At 44.3% G+C, this 22,821-nt stretch overlaps 1 protein-coding gene and 1 long non-coding RNA gene across 2 annotated transcripts in view; one reads left to right on the top strand and one right to left on the bottom strand.

The window, feature by feature from the left end:
- Positions 1-22,821, bottom strand: part of LOC309552212 — a 603,675-nt gene that overhangs the window by 168,432 nt on the left and 412,422 nt on the right. The window lies entirely within an intron of this gene.
- The window catches only part of MAP2K5 (mitogen-activated protein kinase kinase 5), a 308,258-nt gene continuing 299,511 nt past the window's right edge, over positions 14,075-22,821 (top strand). Inside the window, exons 1-2 of the mRNA XM_082253022.1 lie at positions 14,075-14,303; positions 18,537-18,585. Coding sequence (XP_082109148.1) covers positions 14,169-14,303; positions 18,537-18,585 — 184 coding nt within the window. The 5' untranslated portion in view covers positions 14,075-14,168. The remainder of the gene's footprint in view (positions 14,304-18,536; positions 18,586-22,821) is intronic.

Raw genomic sequence — 22,821 nt, 5'->3', positions numbered from 1 at the left:
CTAGAAAATTACTGCTGTGATCTCGGCTGAATAGCCGAGGTCGTTTTTTAATTTATTTATTTCTTTTTTTCAGTAGTTCTAGCCTGTAGGAGGGATCTGAGGTCTTATTTGCCCCAGATCTCTCCATAAAGAGGAGCTGCCATGCACTATTCTTATTACAAGGGATGTTTATGTTCCTTGTAATAGGAATAAAAGTGGTAAAAAAAAAAAAAATTAAAGGGAAAGTGTAGAAATAAGTAATAAAAAAAAATGTAAAGTGCCCCCGTCCCCCCCGCAGAAGCGAATGCATGCGTACGTCGCGGCCTCATATGTACATGGCGTTCAATCCATACATGTGAGGTATCGCTGGGAACGTTAGAGAGAGAGTAACAATTATAGCCCAAGACCTCCTCTGTAACTCTAAACTGGTAACCTGTAAAAAAATTAAATCGTTGCCTATGGAGATTTTTAAGTACCGAAGTTTGGCGTCATTCTATGAGTGTGCGCAGTTTTAAAGTGTGACATGTTAGGTATCTATTTACTCGGCGTAACATCATCTTTCACATTATACAAAAAAATTGGGGTAACTTTAGTGTTTTGTTATTTTTTTTTATTCATAAAACTGTTTTTTTTTTTTTCAAAAAATTCAGAAAAATTTCTGCGCAAATACCGTGTGACATACAAAGTTGCAGTGACCGCCATTTTATTCTCTAGGGTTTTTGCTAAAAAAAATATATATATACAGTATATATATATATATATATATATATATATATATATATATGGTTGGGGGTTCTGAGTAGTTTTCTAGCAAAAAAAAATAATGATTTTCTTTTGCTAGAAAATTACTGCTGTGATCTCGGCTGAATAGCCGAGGTCGTTTTTTAATTTATTTATTTATTTTTTTCAGTAGTTCTAGCCTGTAGGAGGTCTTATTTTAATATATAATATATATATAATGTTTGGGGGTTCTGAGTAATTTTCTAGCAAAAAAAATGATGATTTTTACATGTAGGAGCGGAGTGCCAGAATTGGCCCGCTATGGAAGTGGTTAAAAAAAATAAATAAAAAATCATATATGAAAAATTCTAAAACTTACATTGATGTAAGAATTCTCTTGGTGCTTCCAGTGAAATCCAAGAAAAGTCTTCAGATTCCGGTCCAGTACTTGTCACCTTATGCTTGTCTTCAGTTTACTGTGTAATTGTGGCCTATAAAAAGTACACCCTACACAGACCGTGTCAGCCGCCTGTCAGTCCTCTTCTAGAAACCCAATCTTTAGACGGACATCAATAAATTAGGCCGGGCTCTTAAGCGGGGTTATTGAAAGATTCAAGGTCAACAAGCAGATATCAACTACCCCCAAGGGAAGATCTAGAAGCCCACATTACATTGTCAGTTCTCTTCATGCCATGTACAGCTTAAAGCGCAACTCACATTTTATTGAGAAAGTTTGCATTTTCTATTTTTTTTGTAATTTTCTGTAAAATGCAATATGGCCACCTGGAGGCGCTTTACACACAGATGGTATACCGAGTTCCCCCCCAGGGATGTCATTTCCTGCTTGTGTGATTGGCTCACATCTTTTCCCAGAAGCCTGCACTAAGATATGTCAGATTTTTGGCATCCTCTGCAATAGGAATTTCCATTTTTATGAGATACACCCCACCCAGGTATCAGATACTCCCCACCCAGGTATCAGATACTCCTCACCCAGGTTTTAGATACTCACCACCCAGGTATTAGATACTGTCCATTCAGGTATCAGATACTTCCCTCCCAGATATTACTCCCCACCTAGGCATCAGATACTCCCCACCTAGGTATCCGATACTGTCCACCCAGGTATCAGATACTCCCCCCACCCAGGTATCAGATACTGTCTTTTCAGGTATCATATACTCCCCACCCAGGTATTAGGTACTGTCCGTTCAGGTATCAGATACTCCCCCACCCAGGTATTAGGTACTGTCCATTCAGGTATCAGATACTTCCCTCCCAAGTATTAGATACTCCCCACCCAGGTATTAGATACTGTCCATTCGGGTATCAGATACTCCCCACCCAGGTATCAGATACTACTCTACCCAGGTATCAGATACTGTCCATTCAGGTATCAGATACTCCCCACCCAGGTATCAGATACTCTCCTACCCAGGTATCAGATACTGTCCATTCAGGTATCAGATACTCCCCACCCAGGTATCAGGTACTGTCCATTTAGGTATCAGATACTCCCCACCCAGGTATCAGATACTGTCCACCCAGGTATCAGATACTGCCCACCCAGGTATCAGATACTGTCCATCCAGATACTGTCCACCCAGGTATCAGATACTGCCCACCCAGGTATCAGATACTGTCCATCCAGATACTGTCCATCCAGGTATCAGATACTCCCACCCAGGTATCAGATATTGTCCATTCAGGTATTAGATACTCCCCGACCCAGGTATCAGATACTGTCCATTCAGGTATCAGATACTGTCCACCCAGGTATCAGATACTGTCCATTCAGGTATCAGATACTGTCCATTCAGGTATCAGATACTTCCCTCCTAGGTATTAAATACTGTCCATTCAGGTATCAGATACTCCCCTCCCAGGTATCAGATACTCCCCTCCCAGGTATCAGATACTCCCCAACCAGGTATCAGATACTGTCCATTCAGGTATCAGATACTCCCACCCAGGTATCAGATACTGTCCATTCAGGTATCAGATATGCCCCACCCAGGTATCAGATACTGTCTTTTCAGGTATCATATACTCCCCACCCAGGTATTAGGTACTGTCCGTTCAGGTATCAGATACTCCCCCACCCAGGTATTAGGTACTGTCCATTCAGGTATCAGATACTTCCCTCCCAAGTATTAGATACTCCCCACCCAGGTATTAGATACTGTCCATTCGGGTATCAGATACTCCCCACCCAGGTATCAGATACTCCCCTACCCAGGTATCAGATACTGTCCATTCAGGTATCAGATACTCCCCACCCAGGTATCAGATACTCCCCTACCCAGGTATCAGATACTGTCCATTCAGGTATCAGATACTCCCCACCCAGGTATCAGATACTGCCCACCAGGTATCAGATACTGTCCATCCAGGTATCAGATACTCCCACCCAGGTATCAGATATTGTCCATTCAGGTATTAGATACTCCCCGACCCAGGTATCAGATACTCCCACCCAGGTATCAGATACTGTCCACCCAGGTATCAGATACTGTCCATTCAGGTATCAGATACTCCCCACCCAGGTATCAGATACTCCCCACCCAGGTATCAGATACTGTCCATTCAGGTATCAGATACTCCCCACCCAGGTATCAGATACTCCCCACCCAGGTATCAGATACTTCCCTCCTAGGTATTAAATACTGTCCATTCAGGTATCAGATACTCCCCTCCCAGGTATCAGATACTCCCCTCCCAGGTATCAGATACTGTCCCTTCAGGTATCAGATACTCCCACCCAGGTATCAGATACTGTCCATTCAGGTATCAGATATGCCCCTCCCAGGTATGAGATACTCCCCACCCAGGTATCAGATACTGTCCACCCAGGTATCAGATACTGTCCATTTTTGGTGATATAGTATATCTTATATTTACTTGTTTAAAACTTTTTTTTTTTTTTTTTACATTTCTTCAGTTACATCCTGGTTCATACATCCCCGGAGTCTTCATGGGAGGAAGGGCTTTCCAAGCTAAACATACATGCCTGAGCTAAAGGCAGATTGACCCCAGGAAGTAAATGCTACGTGAATCATCTGCCCTTACTCAAGATGGCCGCATCTAGAAATGCTAGGGGGCTGTTTTATCAAAGTGATTTCTTGACAAAATAAATCATGGAGACACGGATGAAGAGCGTTTTCAGATTGTGGTGTACAGATACAATTTAGTTCCGCTTTAACCCCTTGCCGACCAGCCACCGCAGCTTTACGGCGGCAGGCTCCCGCGAATCGGTGGCGGTTCACGGGAGCGATCCTGTGGGCGCACACGCGCCGCCGGAGGCGCGCACCCGCGCCCACTGGCCAGTGGGGAAGCCGAGGCACAGGGCCGGCAGCCGTGATTGTCGCCGGACACCAGCGATCGCTCCCCGTGAAGAGAGAACGCCGGTCTGCTGTTGTAAACATAGCAGACCGTTGTTCTCTCTGCTATCAACACAGAGCCCCTGCTATTCCTGCTATTTAGAAACATAGTTCTTTGTGTTGATATTACAAGCCCATCCCCCCACAGTTAGAAAACACCCCCTAGGCTTACACTTAACCCTTTGATTGCCCCTGATTTAACCCCTTCCCAGCCAGTGTCATTATTACAGTAGCAGTGCATATTTTTAGCACTGATTACTGTAGCAATATCACTGGTACCCCCAAAAGTGTCAGAAATTTCAGTTAGGGGTCCGATCTGTCTGCCGCAATGTCGCAGTCCTGCTAAAAATCGCTGGTCGCCGCCATTACTAGTAAAAAATAAATAAAAATGACATAAATCTTTCCCGTAGTTTGTAGTATGTGATAACTTTTGCGCAAACCAATCAATATACACTTATTGGGATTTTTTTTTCACCAAAAATATGTAGCACAATACAAATTGGCCTAAAAGGATGAAAAAATTTGATTTTTAATTTCTTTTTTTTTTGGGAACGTTATATAGCAGAAAGTGAAAAATATTGTTTATTTTTTAGAATTGTTGCTCTTTTTTTGTTTATAGCGCAAAAAACAAAAATCGCACAGGTGATCAAATACCACCAAAAGAAAGCTCAATTTATGGGAAAAAAAGGACATCAATTTTATTTGGGTACAGCGTCACACGACCGGGCAATGGTCCGTTAAAGTAAAGCAGTGCCGAATCGCAAAAAATGGCCTGGTCATTAACCACTTTACCGTTGCTCACTAGAGCTCTACTGCGGCAAAGTGGTTCGTTATCGTCTGGTAGACCTACGTCGCCAGACACTCCCCCTTCTCGGCGGCGCGTGTGCGCCGCCGGAGGCTCGCTCCCGCTATATTCAGTCACAGCGGGAGTCTGGCCAGGGGAGGAGCGGCGGTGATCACCGCCGCTTTTCCACGATCGTCGGGGAATCGAGTGTGGAGCTACACTTTTAGTTTAGTGCCAATATTATGGGGCAAATTGGGCCAGAGGGCAGGGTCCAGGAGGAAAATCAGTCTGGCACCCCATAAAACAGTCACACTGCTACCTGCCGGTATGATAGGCTGCACTAATGGGCACTGATAGGCTACACTGGTGGCCACTGATGGGGCTGTACTGATAGCGACTGATGAGGTCTACACTGATATGCTGCACTGATGAGGCGGCACTGATGGGCACTGATGAGGCTGAACTTATGGGAACTGATAAGGCTATGCTGATAGACTGTGGTTGTGGTCTGTGGTGTACAGATGACAGGGCGGGCCATAAACAGGAAGGGGTGGGTCATATTTCATTTAGGGGGTGCACAAACTTAGTCAGGCCTAGGGCAGCACAAAACCTAAATACACCACTGCCCCCACACACGTTAGTAAGCACCAGGCATACATTAACTCCTCCCTCTCCAATAAAATTAACCCCTTCCCTGCCAGTGTCATTTTTACAGTAACAGTGCATATTTATAGCACTGATTACTGTAGTAATGTCACTGGTACCCCCAAAAGTGTCAAAAATGTCAGTCAAGGGTCCGATCTGTCCGCCGCAATGTCGCAGTCCTGCAAAAAAAATCGCAGATCGCCGCCATTACTCGTTAAAAAAAAAACCCACCAAAAACGACAGAAATCTTTCCCTTAGTTAGTAAACGCGCAAACAAATCAAAATACGCTTATTGCGATTTTTTTTTACCAAAAATATGTAGCAGAAAACAAATTGGCCGAAATTGATAAAAAATTTTGATTTTTACATTTCTTTTGGGGGGAATTTCATATAAAAAAATTTGAAAAATATTGTTATTTTTGAAAAATTTACGCTATTTTTTTGTTTATAGCGCAAAAAGTAAAAATCGCACAGGTGATCAAATACCACCAAAAGAAAGCTCTTTTTGTGGGAAAAAAAAGGGATGTTAATTTCGTTTAGGTACAGCGTCGCACGGCCGCGCAATTGTCCGTTAAAGTAACGCAGTGCCGAATTGCAAAAGAGGCCTTGTTCAGGAAGGGGGTAAAATCTTCCGGGGCTTAAGTGGTTAAGGGTGGAACTCCACTTTAAGGGGGGAAAATCCTTCCGGTCCAGAAGTGGTTAAGAAACTGATACAAAGTAACATAGAAGAATTATACGGATTATCTCTGCGCAAGCGGTTCATTAGAGCATCAGGGGCTTAGTTTATCGCAGTTGTTATCTTTAATATTAAAAGAAAACAATGATGCCGACAGATTAAAAAAATAGTTACCAAAGGAAATACTTAAACATGCTTAACAGTTATGAAACAAAGGGGAGAAATAACAGAACACCCCCACATCACTTCATCATTGTGAATAGGCCTCTGCTTCCAGGGCTGGAAATAAAGGATGGCTTCGCTTCCGATGAGCTCAGTCATTCCCTGAAGGGTAACTATGGTTATTTCTAAAAATTACACATTTTAAAGACTCAACTGTAGAATTAGATCCTTGTGATTGTGTGTTGTCTTCTCCCTGGTACTAGAGATAAGCCGACAGTTTGGTCCCAACTTTGCCCATCTGGCCCTCTGTTCAGGGTGAGCCGGGCATCATATATAGAATCTGTGTTTCTACTACCTCTATATATGGCAGCTCCCCGCTGTCACTGGTCCCTAAGGTAGCTGTGGGTGCTGGCATCCTCCAGGGCCCTAGGAAGCACTGACATCACAGCAAATTGCCGTACATCAAAACTGTGGCCTGTAGGCCAGATGTGGCCCTTTGCTTACCTTTATCTGGCCCTTGGGATACCATTTCTCCCACTGATACAGGCACTTTTCCTACCACTAACAACAACTATGAGGCACCATTCCTTTCACCAACATCAGTGAAGGGGCACTATTCCTTCCACTGGTCCCAATGATGGGGCACTATTCCTCCCACTGACACCAATGATGGGGCACTATTCCTCCCACTGATACCAATGATGGGGCACTATTCCTCCCACTGACACCAATGATGGGACACTATTCCTCCCACTTATACCAACAATGGGGGCCTATTTCTCCCACTGGCCCCAATGATGGAGCACTATTCCTTCCACTTGTTCCAATGACAGGGCACTATCCCTCCTACTGACACAAACAATGGGGCCCTATTCCCAGCACTGAAACCAATGATATGGCACTACTCCTTCACTGACACCAATGATGATGGGGCACTATTCCTCCTACTGAAACCAATGATGGGGCACTATTCCTTCCATTGGCCCCAATGATGGGCACTATGCCTCCCACTGACACAAACAATGGGGCCCTATTCCCAGCACTGAAACCAATGATGGGGCACTACTCCTTCACTGATACCAATGATGGGGCACTATTCCTCCCACTGATACCAATGATGGGGCACTAATCCTCCCACTGACACAAACAATGGGGCACTATTCCTAGCACTGAAACCAATGATGGGGCACTACTCCTTCACTGATACCAATGATGGGGCACTATTTCCCCCACTGACACCAACAACAGAGTACTACGCTTTCCATTGACACCAACAGCGGGGCACTATTCCTCCCACTGACACCAACAATGGAACACTATTCCTTCCACTGGTCCCAATGACAGGGCACAATTCATTCCACTGACACTAACAATGGGGCCCTATTCCCACCACTGACATCAATGATGGGACACTATTCCCCCCAGTAACACCAACAATGGGGCCCTATTCCCAGCACTGACACCAATGATAGGGCACTATTCCTTCACCGATACCAATGATGGGGCACTATTCCTCCCACTGACATCAATGATAAGGAACCATTGCTTCCACTGACAAAAACGATGGGGCCCTCTATCCCCCAGTAACACCAACAACAGAGCACTATGCTTTACATTGACACCAACAATGGGGCACTATTCTTACCACTGACACCAACAGTGGGGCACTATTCCTCCCACTGATACAAATGATGGAGCACTATTTCTCCCACTGACACCAACAATGGGGTCCTATTCTCACTACTGAAACCAATGATGGGGCACTATTCCCCCCACTGACACCAATAATGGGGCACTTTTCCTCCAAATTATGCCAACAATGGGGCCCCATTTCCACTACTGACACCAATGATGGGGCACTATTCCTTCCATTGACACCAATGATGGGGCACTGTTCCTTACACTGACACCAACAATGGGGCCCTATTACCACCACTGACACCAATAACGTGGCACTATTCCACCAACTGACGTCAACAACGGGGCACTATTCCTCCCACTGACACCAACAATGGGGCACTATTCCCAGCACTGACACCAGTAATGGAGCACTACTCCTTCACTGATACCGATGAAGGGGCACTATTCCTCCCACTGACACCAACGATGAGGAATTATTGCTTCTACAGACAAAAACAATGGAGCCCTATCCTCCCCACCACTAACACCAGTAACAGAGCACTATGCTTTCCATTGACACCAACAATGGGGCACTATTCCTTCCATTGACATCAACAATGGGGGCACTATTCCTTCCACTGACATCAACAATGGGGGCGCTATTCCTTCCATTGACACCAACAATGGGGCACTATTCCTTCCATTGACATCAACAATGGGGCACTATTCCTTCCATTGACATCAACAATGGGGCACTATTCCTTCCATTGACACCAAAGATGGGGCGCTATTTCTCCCACTGACACCCACATCGGGGCTCTATTACCATCACCGACACCAATGGTGGGGCCCAATTCACACCAACTGACACCAATAATGGGGCACTATTCCTCCTCCTACGGACAACAAGACCTATTTAATTTTCTTAGTCATACTGGCAACCAAGGCATTATTTAATCTCACTGGCCACAGTCCCCCCCCCCCCCCCCCAAAATGTGAATGACAGTAATCTGGCGCTTTGTTTAGAGTTTGGAGACCCCTGCCTTACATTGCCTCCAGTCACTGGCCATAGTTGATCAATGATGTCTCCACTTTCCCCGCTCCTTCCCCTAAATAGCTTGGGGAGCTGTCATTGGGTTAAGGGAAACGTCGGGATTGGTCTTGTGTGCCGGGGTCATCCGGGTTATTTATTCAGCGAGTCAGTTGGCATTATGGTTGCTGATAGATTTACAACGCGGGACATTTTTGTTTTCTTTTCTTCTTTATCCACTTTTGGACCGAAAGGATTTTCCCCCTTAATGACCAGGCCATATTTTGCGATTGGGCACTGCGTTACTTTAACGGACAATTGCAAGATCCTGCGACGCTGTACCCAAATAAAATTGATGTCCTTTTTTTCTCACAAATAGAGCTTTCTTTTGGTGGTATTTGATCCCCTGTGCGATTTTTATTTTTTGTGCTATAAACAAAAAAAGAGAGAAACAAGAAGAAAAAATTCCCAAGGGGATTTGAGTGGACGGGACTGATCAATTAAATTATGTATGAAAAGTAGGAGGAGAAATAGATAAAATATATATATAATTTATTAGAGCAAAATTTTAAATAGTACATAGAAAAATTGGTACATATGACAAAAAACATGTGACATAAAGACGCAGTGTAGCTGGTTGTGCTCAGGTCTGGCACATATTATCAGTGTTGTGATATAACAGCTGGTTAGTGATGCAGATAAAGACATCCCGACATGTTTTGGAATCTAATAGTGATTCCTTCTTCAGGGGAATTTTAGAGCATGTACCAATTAGGGTTATACCAATGAAATGCCTCCCATAAACAAAAAAAGAGCGACAATTCTGAAAAAAACAAAAAAAAAAAACAATATTTTTTACTTTCTGCTATAAAACATTGCCAATAAAAAAATGTAAAAATCAAATTTTTTCATCATTTTAGGCCAATTTGTATTCTGCTACATATTTTTGGTAAAACAAATCCCAATAAGTGTATATTGATTGGTTTGTGTAAAAGTTATCACCTCTGCAAACTAGGGGAAAGATTTATGTCATTTTTAATATATTTTATAATAGTAATGGCAGTGATCAGCGATTTTTAGCAGGACTGCGACATTGTGGCGTACAAATCGCACACCTAACTGACATTTTTGACACTTTTGGGGGGACCAGTGACATTACTACACTAATCAGTGCTAAAAATATGCACTGTCACTGTACTAATAACACTGGCAGGGAAGGGGTTAACACCAGGGGCGATCAAAGGGTTAGGGGTGTCCCTAGGGAGTGCTTTCTAACTGTGTGTGTGGGGGGGGGTGGACTCACTAGATGAACCTTAATAGGAGGAATATAGGATCACTGTGTTCATCTGTGGTAAAACAGCGGTCTGCTGTGTTTACATCGGCAGATCGCCGTTCTGTCTCTATGGGGAGTGATCGCGGGTGGCTGCCGGACTTGCTGATTGGCTCCCCCTCTGGCTATTGCACAAATTGATGTACAGGTACGATGTTTCGCTCAAAAGAGCCGGCCTGCCGCCGTAAAACTATGAGGAGGAATATAGGATCACTGTGTTCAAGAGTTGAAGCTCGGTAATGTGTTCGGATCTATACTGGTATGGACTGGGTAATGTGTTAGGATCTATACTGGTATGGACTGGGTAATGTGTTAGGATCTACAGTATACTGGTATGGACTGGGTAATGTGTTAGGATCTATACTGGTATGGACTGGGTAATGTGTTAGGATCTATACTGGTATGGACTGGGTAATGTGTTAGGATCTATACTGGTATGGACTGGGTAATGTGTTAGGATCTATAATGGTACGGACTGGGTAATGTGTTAGGATCTATACTGGTATGGACTGGGTAATGTGTTAGGATCTATACTGGTATGGACTGGGTAATGTGTTAGGATCTATACTGGTACGGACTGGGTAATGTGTTAGGATCTATACTGGTACGGACTGGGTAATGTGTTAGGATCTATACTGGTACGGACTGGGTAATGTGTTAGGATCTACAGTATACTGGTATGGACTGGGTAATGTGTTAGGATCTATACTGGTACGGACTGGGTAATGTGTTAGGATCTATACTGATATGGACTGGGTAATGTGTTAGGATCTATACTGGTATGGACTGGGTAATGTGTTAGGATCTATACTGGTACGGACTGGGTAATGTGTTAGGATCTACAGTATACTGGTATGGACTGGGTAATGTGTTAGGATCTATACTGGTACGGACTGGGTAATGTGTTAGGATCTATACTGGTACGGACTGGGTAATGTGTTAGGATCTATACTGGTACAGACTGGGTAATGTGTTAGGATCTATACTGGTACGGACTGGATAATGTGTTAGGATCTATAATGGGATGGACTGGGTAAACGTGTTAGGATCTACAGTATACTGGTATGGACTGGGTAATGTGTTAGGAAGGAAAGGTAGCCACACAGCGTTTGATGGAAATAAAAATGATCACCCTACAGAGGGCTGAATTCAAAGACACCCCAAAAATCAAAGTAAAAAAATGATGCAGCAGGCGAGTCCATTTTGCTGAAATGTCATTGCAGCAACTCAGAATGGTCCTCAGTAGTTTGTATGGCCCCCATGTGATTGTATGCATGTCTGACAACGTCGGGGCATACTCCTAATGAGACGATGGATGGTGTTCTGGGGTATTTCCTCCCAGATCTGGACCAGGGCATCACTGAGCTCCTGAACAGACTGAGGGGCAACCTGGTGGCGTTGGATGGACCGAAACATAATGTCCCAGAGGTGTTTTATTGGATTTAGGTCAGACAAGTGTGGGGGCCATTCAATGGTATCAATTCCTTCATCCTCCAGGAACTGGCTACATACTCTCACCACATGAGGCTGGGCATTGTCGTGCACCAGGAGGAACCCAGGACCCCCTGCACCAGTGTAGGGTCTGACAATGGGTCCAAGGATTTCATCCCGATACCTAATGGCAGTCAGGGTGCCATTGTCTAGCCTGTAGAGGTCTGTGCGTCCCTCCATGGATTTGCCTCCCTAGACCATCACTGACCCACCACCCAACCGGTCATGCTGAATGATGTTACAGGCAGCATAACGTTCTCCACGGCTTCTCCAGACCCTTTCACGTCTGTCACATGTGCTCAGGGTGAACCTGCTCTCATCTGTGAAAAGCACAGGGTGTCAGTGGTAGACCTACCAATTCTGGTGTTCAATGGCAAATGCCAATCGAGCTCCACAGTGCCGGGCAGTGAACACAGCGCCCACTAGAGGACATTGGGACCTCAGGCCACCCTCATGAAGACTTTTTCTGATTGTTTGGTCAGAGACATTCACACCAGTGGCTGCTGGAGGTCATTTTGTAGGGCTCTGGCAGCGCTCATCCTGTTCCTCCTTACACAAAGTAGCAGATACCGGTCCTGCTGATGGGTTAAGGACCTTCTATGGCCCTGTCCAGCTCTCCTAGAGTAACTGCCTGTCTCCTGGAATCTCCTCCATGCTCCTGAGACTGTGGTGGGAGACACAGCAAACCTTCTGGCAATTGTCCGTATTGATGTGCATCCTGGAGGAGAAGGACTGTCTGTGCAACCTCTATAGGGTCCAGGTATGGCCTCATCCTACCAGTAGTGACACTGACCCCAGACAAATGCAAAACTAGTGACAAACAGTCAGGAAAAATGAGTAGGGAAAAAAATGTGTGTGGCCTCCACCTGTAAAACCATTCTTGTTTTGGAGGTTGTCTTATTGTTGCCCATCTAGTGCACCTGTTGTTAACCGGTTGCCGACCGCCGCAAGTGAATATACTGCGGCGGTCAGCCCCGACCACGCAAAGTGACGTACCGATACGTCACTAGCCTGTGAGCCAATAGGGGGCGAGCGCGCGCCGCCGGAGACCTCCTGTTCACGGACACCTCCGCGCGAGTGAACAGATACCTGCCGGTCACTCACGATCGTCCGCTGTGAAGGGAGAAAGGCAGGCGGCTAATGTAAACAAAGCCGCCTGTCATTCTCCCCTGTGTAACAGCACAGATCACTCGGTCCTGCTATGTAGGATCGAAGATCTCTGCTATTACATGTAAAGCCACACCCCTTTACAGTTAGAAGCACGCCCCTAGGGACACACTTAACCCCTCCCTCTCCAATAAAGTTAACCCCTTCACTGCCAGTGTCATTTTTACAGTAACAGTGCATATGTATAGCACTGATTACTGCAGTAATGTCACTGGTAACCCCAAAAGTGTCAAAAATGTCAGTCAGGGGTCCAATCTGTCCACCCCAATGTCGCAGTACCGCAAAAAAATTGCAGATCGCCGCCATTACTCGTTAAAAAAGAAAAAACAACAAAAATGACAAAAATCTTTCCCTTAGTTAGTAAACGCAATAAATTTTGCGCAAACCAATCAAAATACGCTTATTGTGATTTTTTTTTTTTTTACCAAACATATGTAGCAGAAAACAAATTGGCCAAAAATGTTAAAAAATTTAGATTTTTACATTTTTTTTTGGGAATTTCATATAAAAAAATGTGAAAAATATTGTTATTTTTGCAAAATTGTCGCTCTTTTTTTGTTTATAGCGCATGATCAAAAAATCGCACAGGTGATCAAATGCCACCAAAAGAAATCTCTGTTTGTGGGAAAAAAAGGACGTCAAATTCGTTTAGGTACAGCGTCGCACGACCGCGCAATTGTCCGTTAAATTCACTCAGTGCCGAATCGCAAAATAGGGCCTGGTCAGGAAGGGGGTAAAATCTTCCGGGGCTTAAGTGGTTAATTTAATGAACACCAAAGCAGCTAAAACTGATTAACAACCCCCTCTGCTACTTAACTGACCAGATTAATATCCCAGGAGTGTAACTGACTTGATGCTATATTCTGATTACAAAGTGTTCCTTTAATTTTTCTGAGCAGTGTAGAATTCAGAACACTTCATTCACATACAATGAAAGTTTGAAGGTTTTTATTTGTACTGAGACGTAACAAAATCCAGGCAGGAACCCCCATACACTGCCCAGCACATCTCTTTTATTTTCCCTACAGTAACATGGCGCCCTGGCGTTCCTATGACAAGTTGCCCCTTTCCAATATGGCGGCGCGTCCTTTTCCCTTTTTCTTCCCCCGGGTTTCCGGCTCGGAACTCTGGTTCCTCCGGTCACTCTCAGTCCCCCGCACAATGTGACCCGGCGCCGGGCCGGGATGCTGTTACTGGGCTCCGAGTTCCCTCAGGACATGGACAGCCAGGCCCTGGTCATCCGGATCCGCATCCCTGACGGCGGCGCCGTGGACTGGACCGTCCAGCCGGCCACACAGCTCCTGTTCCGGGACATCCTGGTGAGGAAGGCCGTGGGGGTGACGTAGAGATCACGTCAGTGACGTCACTCCTACCCCACCGGTCCTCTGTGTTGTGTTTACTTGGGTCAGGTCCGAGCTGGGCATGGTCTCCTGGGTGCTGTGCATCCTCTAAACCTTTCCCCCTGAACCTGACTCATGTATACTGTGACAGAAATACATTGGGGGGGGGGGGGGGGGGTCTTCTGTATTCATGCTGGCTTCTTCTGTATTCATATTAGGTCCAGGTGTTGGCGGTTATGGTGCCCCAGGCTCTGTGCATCCTCTAAACCTTTCCCCTGGACCCTTCATTGTATCCTATGACATTACACGCTTTCTGTACTCATATTACCTCTTTATGTGTCTATATTAGCTCCTTCTATATTCATATCCGCTATGTTTGTACTCTTATTAGACCCTTCTGTACTCACATTCGCTCCTGTACACCTATTAGTACCTTCTGTACTCCTATTAGCTCCTGTACTCCTATTTGACCCTCCTGTGCTCCTATTAGCTCGTGTACTCCTATTAGTATCTTCTGTACTCACATTAGCTCCTGTACTCTTATTAGACCCTTCTGTACTCACATTAGCTCCTGTACTCCCATTAGCTCCTGTACTCCTATTAGACCCTTCTGTACTCCTATTAGACCCTTCTGTACTCCTATTAGACCCTTCTGTACTCCTATTAGACCCTTCTGTACTCACATTAGCTCCTGTACTCTTATTAGACCCTTCTGTACTCCCATTAGCTCCTGTACTCCTATTAGACCCTTCTGTACTCCTATTAGACCCTTCTGTACTCCTATTAGACCCTTCTGTACTCCTATTAGACCCTTCTGTACTCCTATTAGACCCTTCTGTACTCCTATTAGACCCTTCTGTACTCCTATTAGACCCTTCTGTACTCACATTAGCTCCTGTACTCTTATTAGTACCTTCTGTACTCACATTAGCTCCTGTACTCTTATTAGTATCTTCTGTACTCACTTTAGCTCCTGTACTCCTATTAGACCCTTCTGTACTCACATTAGCTCCTGTACTCTTATTAGACCCTTCTGTACTCCCATTAGCTCCTGTACTCTTATTAGACCCTTCTGTACTCCTATTAGACCCTTCTGTACTCCCATTAGACCCTTCTGTACTCCCATTAGACCCTTCTGTACTCCCATTAGACCCTTCTGTACTCCCATTAGACCCTTCTGTACTCACATTAGCTCCTGTACTCTTATTAGACCCTTCTGTACTCCCATTAGCTCCTGTACTCCTATTAGACCCTTCTGTACTCCTATTAGACCCTTCTGTACTCCTATTAGACCCTTCTGTACTCCTATTAGACCCTTCTGTACTCCTATTAGACCCTTCTGTACTCCTATTAGACCCTTCTGTACTCCTATTAGACCCTTCTGTACTCCTATTAGACCCTTCTGTACTCCTATTAGACCCTTCTGTACTCCTATTAGACCCTTCTGTACTCCTATTAGTACCTTCTGTACTCCTATTAGTACCTTCTGTACTCACATTAGCTCCTGTACTCTTATTAGTATCTTCTGTACTCACATTAGCTCCTGTACTCCTATTAGACCCTTCTGTACTCACATTAGCTCCTGTACTCTTATTAGACCCTTCTGTACTCCCATTAGCTCCTGTACTCTTATTAGACCCTTCTGTACTCCTATTAGACCCTTCTGTACTCCTATTAGACCCTTCTGTACTCCTATTAGACCCTTCTGTACTCACATTAGACCCTTCTGTACTCCCATTAGACCCTTCTGTACTCCCATTAGACCCTTCTGTACTCACATTAGACCCTTCTGTACTCACATTAGCTCCTGTACTCTTATTAGACCCTTCTGTACTCACATTAGCCCCTTCCCTTTATATTAGTTCTTTCTGTACTTCTATTAGATTCCTTTGTACTCCTTAACTCTTTCTATACTCATATTCGCTCCTTTCGTACTTGCATTAGTTCCTTCTGTTACTCCTATTAGCTCCTTCTGTACTTATATTAGCTTGTGTACTTATATCCGCTCCTTTCATGCTCACATTAGTTAATTTTGAATTTATATTGGCTCCTTTTGTACTTATATTAGCTCGTGTATGCCTATTCGCTCTTTCTGTACTCCTATTCGCTTCTTCTGTACTCACATTAGTTCCTTCTGTACTCCTATTGGCTCCTTTCGTACTTATATCAGCTTGTGTACTTAAATTCCCTCCCTCCATCCTCCCATTGGTTCCTTCTGTGCTTATATTAGCTCCTTGGCCTAAAAAGGTGAACAATTTTGATTTTTAATTTTTTTTTTTATTGGGAATATTTTATAGCAGAAAGTAAAAAAATACTGTTTTTTTTTTTTGTTATTTTTTTCAGAATTTTCGTACTTTTTTTTTTTTTTATAACGCAAAAAATAAAAATCGCACAGGTGATCAAATACCAGCAATGTGTAAGCTTTTTGGGAAAAAAAAAAATACCACCAAAAGAAAGCTCTGTGGGGAAAAAAGGACGTAAATTTAATTTGGGTACAGCGTCGCACGACCGCGCAATTGTCCATTAAAATAACGCAGTGTTGAATCGCAAAAAGTGGCCCCGGTCATTAAGGGGGAAAATCCTTCCGGGGCTGAAAACTTTTTATTAGAATTTTTTTATTTTTATTTATTTTTTTTTATTTAACCACTTAAGCCCCGGAGGATTTGGTTGCTCAAAGACCAGGGGCTATTTTGTGATTCAACACTGCGTTATTTTAATGGACAATTGCGCGGTCGTGCGACGCTGTACCCAAACAAAATTTACGTCCTTTTTTCCCCACAGAGCTTTCTTTTGGTGGTATTTGATCACCTGTGCGACTTTTTTTTTTTTTTTTTTTTTTTGAGCATGCGCTATAAACAAAAAAAGAGCGACAATTCTGAAAAAATAATAATATTTTTCACATTTTTTTTATATGAAATCCCCCCCCCCCCAAAAAAAAAAAAAAAAAAAATCTAAATTTTTCAACATTTTAGGCCAATTTGTTTTCTGCTACATATTTTTGGTAAAAAAAAATCACAATAAGCGTATTTTGATTGGTTTGCGCAAAAGTTATTGCGTTTACTAACTGCAGGAAAGATTTATGTCATTTTTATTGTTTTTTTATTTTAACTAGTAATGGCGGCGATCTGCGATTTTTTGCGGGATTGCGGCGGACAGATTGGACCCCTGACTGACATTTTTGACACTTTTGGGGGTACCAGTGACATTACTGCAGTAATCAGCGCTATATATATGCACTGTTACTGTAAAAATGACACTGGCAGGGAAGGGGTTAACTTTATTGGTGATCAAGGGGTTAAGTGTGTCCCTATGGGCGTGATTCTAACTGTTAGGGGGCGTGGCTTGTGAAGTAATCACAGAGACATGTGATCCTATATAGCTGGATCACATAGCCTAAGTCTCCATTCACACTACCGCGATTTGGTCAGCCTGACAAGTCGCAGTTCATTGACCGCTACAGGAGCCGTTCTAATAGGAGGGACACAAGTCGCTCCGACTTAGAAAAAGGGTCCTGTACTACTTCGGGGCGACCTCGGAGCGACTTGCATAGACATTCATGTTATGAAGTCCATGCAAGTCGCACCTAAGTCGCCCCAAAGTACTTCAGTGTGAATGCGGTCTCAGTGATGATCTAAGGGGGAATGACAGGCGGTTGTGTTTACATCAGCCGTCTGTCTTTCTCCCTCTCCTGCGGGAGATCGCGAGTGGCCGGCGGACATCGGAGCCGCCGCTCACATGCGCGGGCTAGGCAGGGAACGAGCGGGGGCGGGAGCGTGCCGGTGATGCGTGACAGGCTCGTGGGCGAGCGGCGTAGTACTACGTCACTTTGCCTGTAGGGGGCTGACTGCCGCAGTAAATAGTCGTGCGGCGGTCGGCAAGTTGTTAAGGGGGCAAATCCTTCCGGAGCTGAAATGGCTTAAAAAAACTTTTTTTTATTTATTTATTTTTATTTTTTATTTAATACTTGCTTCCCGTATCCTCTACCTAGACAAGGAGGGGACGAGTAGTGCGCTCTCACGCATGCTGCGGGGATTGGAGGGGGAATTTTACGCATGTGCAGAGAGGCTGCCGGTCTCTGTTAGGCCCTCCAGCATGCCTGCGCATGCGCTAAAAACCTACAACACCGTCCTAGGATTAATGAAATGAATGTTTTTGGCAACAAAAGTCAACATCATTGTAATTCTCTTGTGTTTTTTTTTTTTTTTTCTCTAGGATGTGATTGGCCAGGTCCTCCCCGACGCGACGACGACAGCGTTTGAATGTGAGGAGCTTGTTGTTGTTTGGTCTTTTTCTCTACATTCTCTCCCATGCCTCAGACTAATAGAACCCATCTTATTTATTGAAGTCATTCTAACAATATGGATTATGACTTTCCACCAAGGTTTACCCCGTTCGCTGCCAGAGCCGTTTCTGCATTTTTTTGCACACATGCTTAAAAAAATAATGTCTCTGATGTTCATTGACGGACACAGCTCCTGATTCTTCTTAACCATTGGGTTATACTGCCCCCTACAGGAGTAGGACACTAAGCAGGAAAAAGGTTTATTACGCCTATGGGGCGGTCCCAGGGGGGATACTCCCACTTCCTGCTGTAGGCAGTAGTAAGGACCTCCTTCCTTGCTGGGATCTCCGATCCTGGTCATTTTTTCATTTTAAATGAAATTTTTTTTCCTTTTGGGATTTTGTTTCTGCTGTTCCCACCTCTCATGTATAATACTGCTTTGGGAAATCCCAATGGTTATGAATACCAGGATCTGTGTTCCTCAATGAATGAAAGAGAAAATGGGATTCTTGACTTACCGTAAAATCCATTTCTCTGATGTTCATTGATGGAAGCAGCTCCCACCCTCTGTGGAGTTGTAATTTCCCCATTTCCCCATCACGGTGCCCCCTTACATCGGGTTTCCCCATCACGGTGCCCCCTTACATCGGGTTTCCCCATCACGGTGCCCCCATACATCTGGTGTTTCCATCACAGTGCCCCCATACATCGGGTTTCCCCATCACTGTTCCCCCTTACATCTGGTGTCCCCATCAGAGTGCCCCCTTACATCTGGTGTCCCCATACAGTTAGTGTCCCCATCACAGTGCCCCCTTACATCGGGTTTCCCCATCACAGTGCCCCCTTACATCGGGTTTCCCCATCACAGTGCCCCCTTACATCGGGTTTCCCCATCACAGTGCCCCCTTACATCGGGTTCCCCATCACAGTGTTCCCGTAGATCAGGTTCTCCCATCACAGCACCCCTATACATCAGGGTCCCTTTTCACAGTACCCATAAATATCAGATGTCCCCATCACAGTGTCCCCATCCATCACAGTGTCCCCATCACAGTGCCCCTTACATATGGTGTCCCTATCCATCACAGTGTCCCCATCACAGTGCCCCTTACATCTGGTGTCCCCATCAGAGCCCCCTTACACCAGGGTTCCCCATCACAGTGTTCCCGTAGATCAGATTCCCCCATCACAGTGCCCCCATAAATCAGAGTTGTGCCCTCCCTTCTCCCTTGTACACACAGATCACAAATGCTGTTCCCACCTGCAATGAAGGCCTCTCCCTCTTCCTGGGGTGAGTCCTCAGTCTCAGCGCTGCCCCTCTTTCATCCCCTGCAGGGGGGAGGAGAAAGCTGAATCCTCTGTCCTGCAGAAGCCAGCCGCTGCTTCTAACAGGAGTGACACTGCAGTTGCTCCTATCAAAGAAGAGCACCACCAGTGGCCAAATTACCTGTGCACCCCCCCCCCCCCCCAAACACAGCGCATGCCACTCCCCCTTGTCCTTGCACTGATCGTGGGGCCCCCATGCGTCTGGACAGACCCAGGTGTTCTCAATCATTAAGACGGCCCTGCTTGTAACAAAACTGAGTGCCTATAGCTGAGAGTAGGTGTATACCCCCCTGGGACCGCCCTGTAGGCGGAGTCAAGCTTTTTCCTGCCTGGTGTCCTACTCCTGTAGAGGGCAGTATAACCCAATTGTTAAGATGATTCAGGAGCTGTGTCTGTCAATGAATGTCAGAGAAATATATATATATATATACATATACACACCCACAGTATCTCACAAAAGTGAGTACACCCCTCACATTTCTGTAAATATTTTATTCTATCTTTTCATGTGACAACACTGAAGAAATTAGACTTTGCTACAATGTAAAGTAGTGAGTGTACAGCTTGTATAACAGTGTAAATTTGCTGTCCCCTCAAAATAACTCAACACACAGCCATTAATGTCTAAACTGCTGGCAACAAAAGTGAGTACACCCCTAAGTGACAATGTCCAAATTGGGCCCAATTAGCCATTTTCCCTCCCCAGTGTCATGTGACTCGTTAGTGTTACAAGGCCTCAGGTGTGAATGGGGAGTCGGTGTGTTAAATTTAGTGTTATCACTTTTGTGAGCTACTGTCTGTGTGTGTGTACATTCACATCAGTCCCTGCCCTCAAGGAGCTTACAATCTAAGGTCCCTAACTCACATTCATACACAGTAGGGTCAATTTTTTTATACAGGATCCAATTAACCTACCAGATATAAACAGTGCCTTGTGAAAGTATTCGGCCCCCTTGAACTTTGCGACCTTTTGCCACATTTCAGGCTTCAAACATAAAGATATAAAACTGTAATTTTTTGTGAAGAATCAACAAGTGGGACACAATCATGAAGTGGAACGAAATTTATTGGATATTTCAAACTTTTTTAACAAATAAAAATTTGAACAATTGATGTGCAAAATTATTCAGCCCCCCTTAAGTTAATACTTTGTAGCGCCACCTTTCGCTGCGATTACAGCTGTAAGTCGCTTGGGGTATGTCTCTATCAGTTCTGCACATCGAGAGACTGAAATTTTTGCCCATTCCTCCTTGCAAAACAGCTCGAGCTCAGTGAGGTTGGATGGAGAGCGTTTGTGAACAGCAGTTTTCAGTTCTTTCCACAGATTCTCGATTGGATTCAGGTCTGGACGTTGACTTGGCCATTCTAACACCTGGATATGTTTATTTGTGAACCATTCCATTGTAGATTTTGCTTTATGTTTTGGATCATTGTCTTGTTGGAAGACAAATCTCCGTCCCAGTCTCAGGTCTTTTGCAGACTCCATCAGGTTTTCTTCCAGAATGGTCCTGTATTTGGCTCCATCCATCTTCCCATCAATTTTAACCATCTTCCCTGTCCCTGCTGAAGAAAAGCAGGCCCAAACCATGATGCTGCCACCACCATGTATGACAGTGGGGATGGTGTGTTCAGGGTGATGAGCTGTGTTGCTTTTACACCAAACATAACGTTTTGCATTGTTGCCAAAAAGTTTGATTTTGGTTTCATCTGACCAGAGCCCCTTCTTCCACATGTTTGGTGTCTCCCAGGTGGCTTGTGGCAAACTTTAAACGACACTTTTTATGGATATCTTTAAGAAATGGCTTTCTTCTTGCTACTCTTCCATAAAGGGCAGATTTGTGCAGTATACGACTGATTGTTGTCCTATGGACAGAGTCTCCCACCTCAGCTGTAGATCTCTGCACTTCATCCAGAGTGATCATGGACCTCTTGGCTGCATCTCTGATCAGTCTTCTCCTTGTATGAGCTGAAAGTTTAGAGGGACGGCCAGGTCTTCGTAGATTTGCAGTGGTCTGATACTCCTTCCATTTCAATATTATGGCTTGCACATTGTTCCTTGGGATGTTTAAAGCTTGGGAAATCTTTTTGTATCCAAATCCGACTTTAAACTTCTCCACAACAGTATCTCGGACCTGCCTGGTGTGTTCCTTGTTCTTCATGATGCTCTCTGCGCTTTAAACGGACCTCTGAGACTATCACAGTGCAGGTGCATTTATACGGAGACTTGATTACACACAGGTGGATTCTATTTATCATCATTAGTCATTTAGGTCAACATTGGATCATTCAGAGATCCTCACTGAACTTCTGGAGAGAGTTTGCTGCACTGAAAGTAAAGGGGCTGAATAATTTGGCACGCCAAATTTTTCAGTTTTTTGTTTGTTAACAAAGTTTGAAATATCCAATAAATTTCGTTCCACTTCATGATTGTGTCCCACTTGTTGTTGATTCTTCACAAAAAATTACAGTTTTATATCTTTATGTTTGAAGCCTGAAATGTGGCAAAAGGTCACAAAGTTCAAGGGGGCCGAATACTTTCGCAAGGCAGTGTGTGTGTATGTATGTGTGTGTATATGTATATATAAATATATATATATATAATATATGTGTGTGTGTATATTAGACATATGCCAGTTTTCGGTAATTCGATATATCGCGGTATTGCATAGCCACGGTATTGTTATTGTGGCATTTTTAAAATACCGAGTTTCTCTGCTCCTGGGTCTGACTTGTGAATTGATACATTTCAGTGAGCTGGATGACTCATTCACTCACACAGCTAACAGCCTTTCAGCATTAGACTCCCAGTAACTATAAACAAAAATGATTACATTGTATCTTTTCCTTCCCTCTGCCAGGGAGAAAGGAAGTTTAACCTCTTAAAGACTG

The sequence above is a fragment of the Pelophylax lessonae genome, assembly GCF_965119305.1.
Source record: "Pelophylax lessonae genome assembly, chromosome: 4".
Classification (NCBI taxonomy): Eukaryota; Metazoa; Chordata; class Amphibia; order Anura; family Ranidae; genus Pelophylax; species Pelophylax lessonae.
The sequence above is the reverse complement of the archived record's forward strand: the minus strand, read 5'-3'. Positions and strand labels throughout refer to the sequence as shown.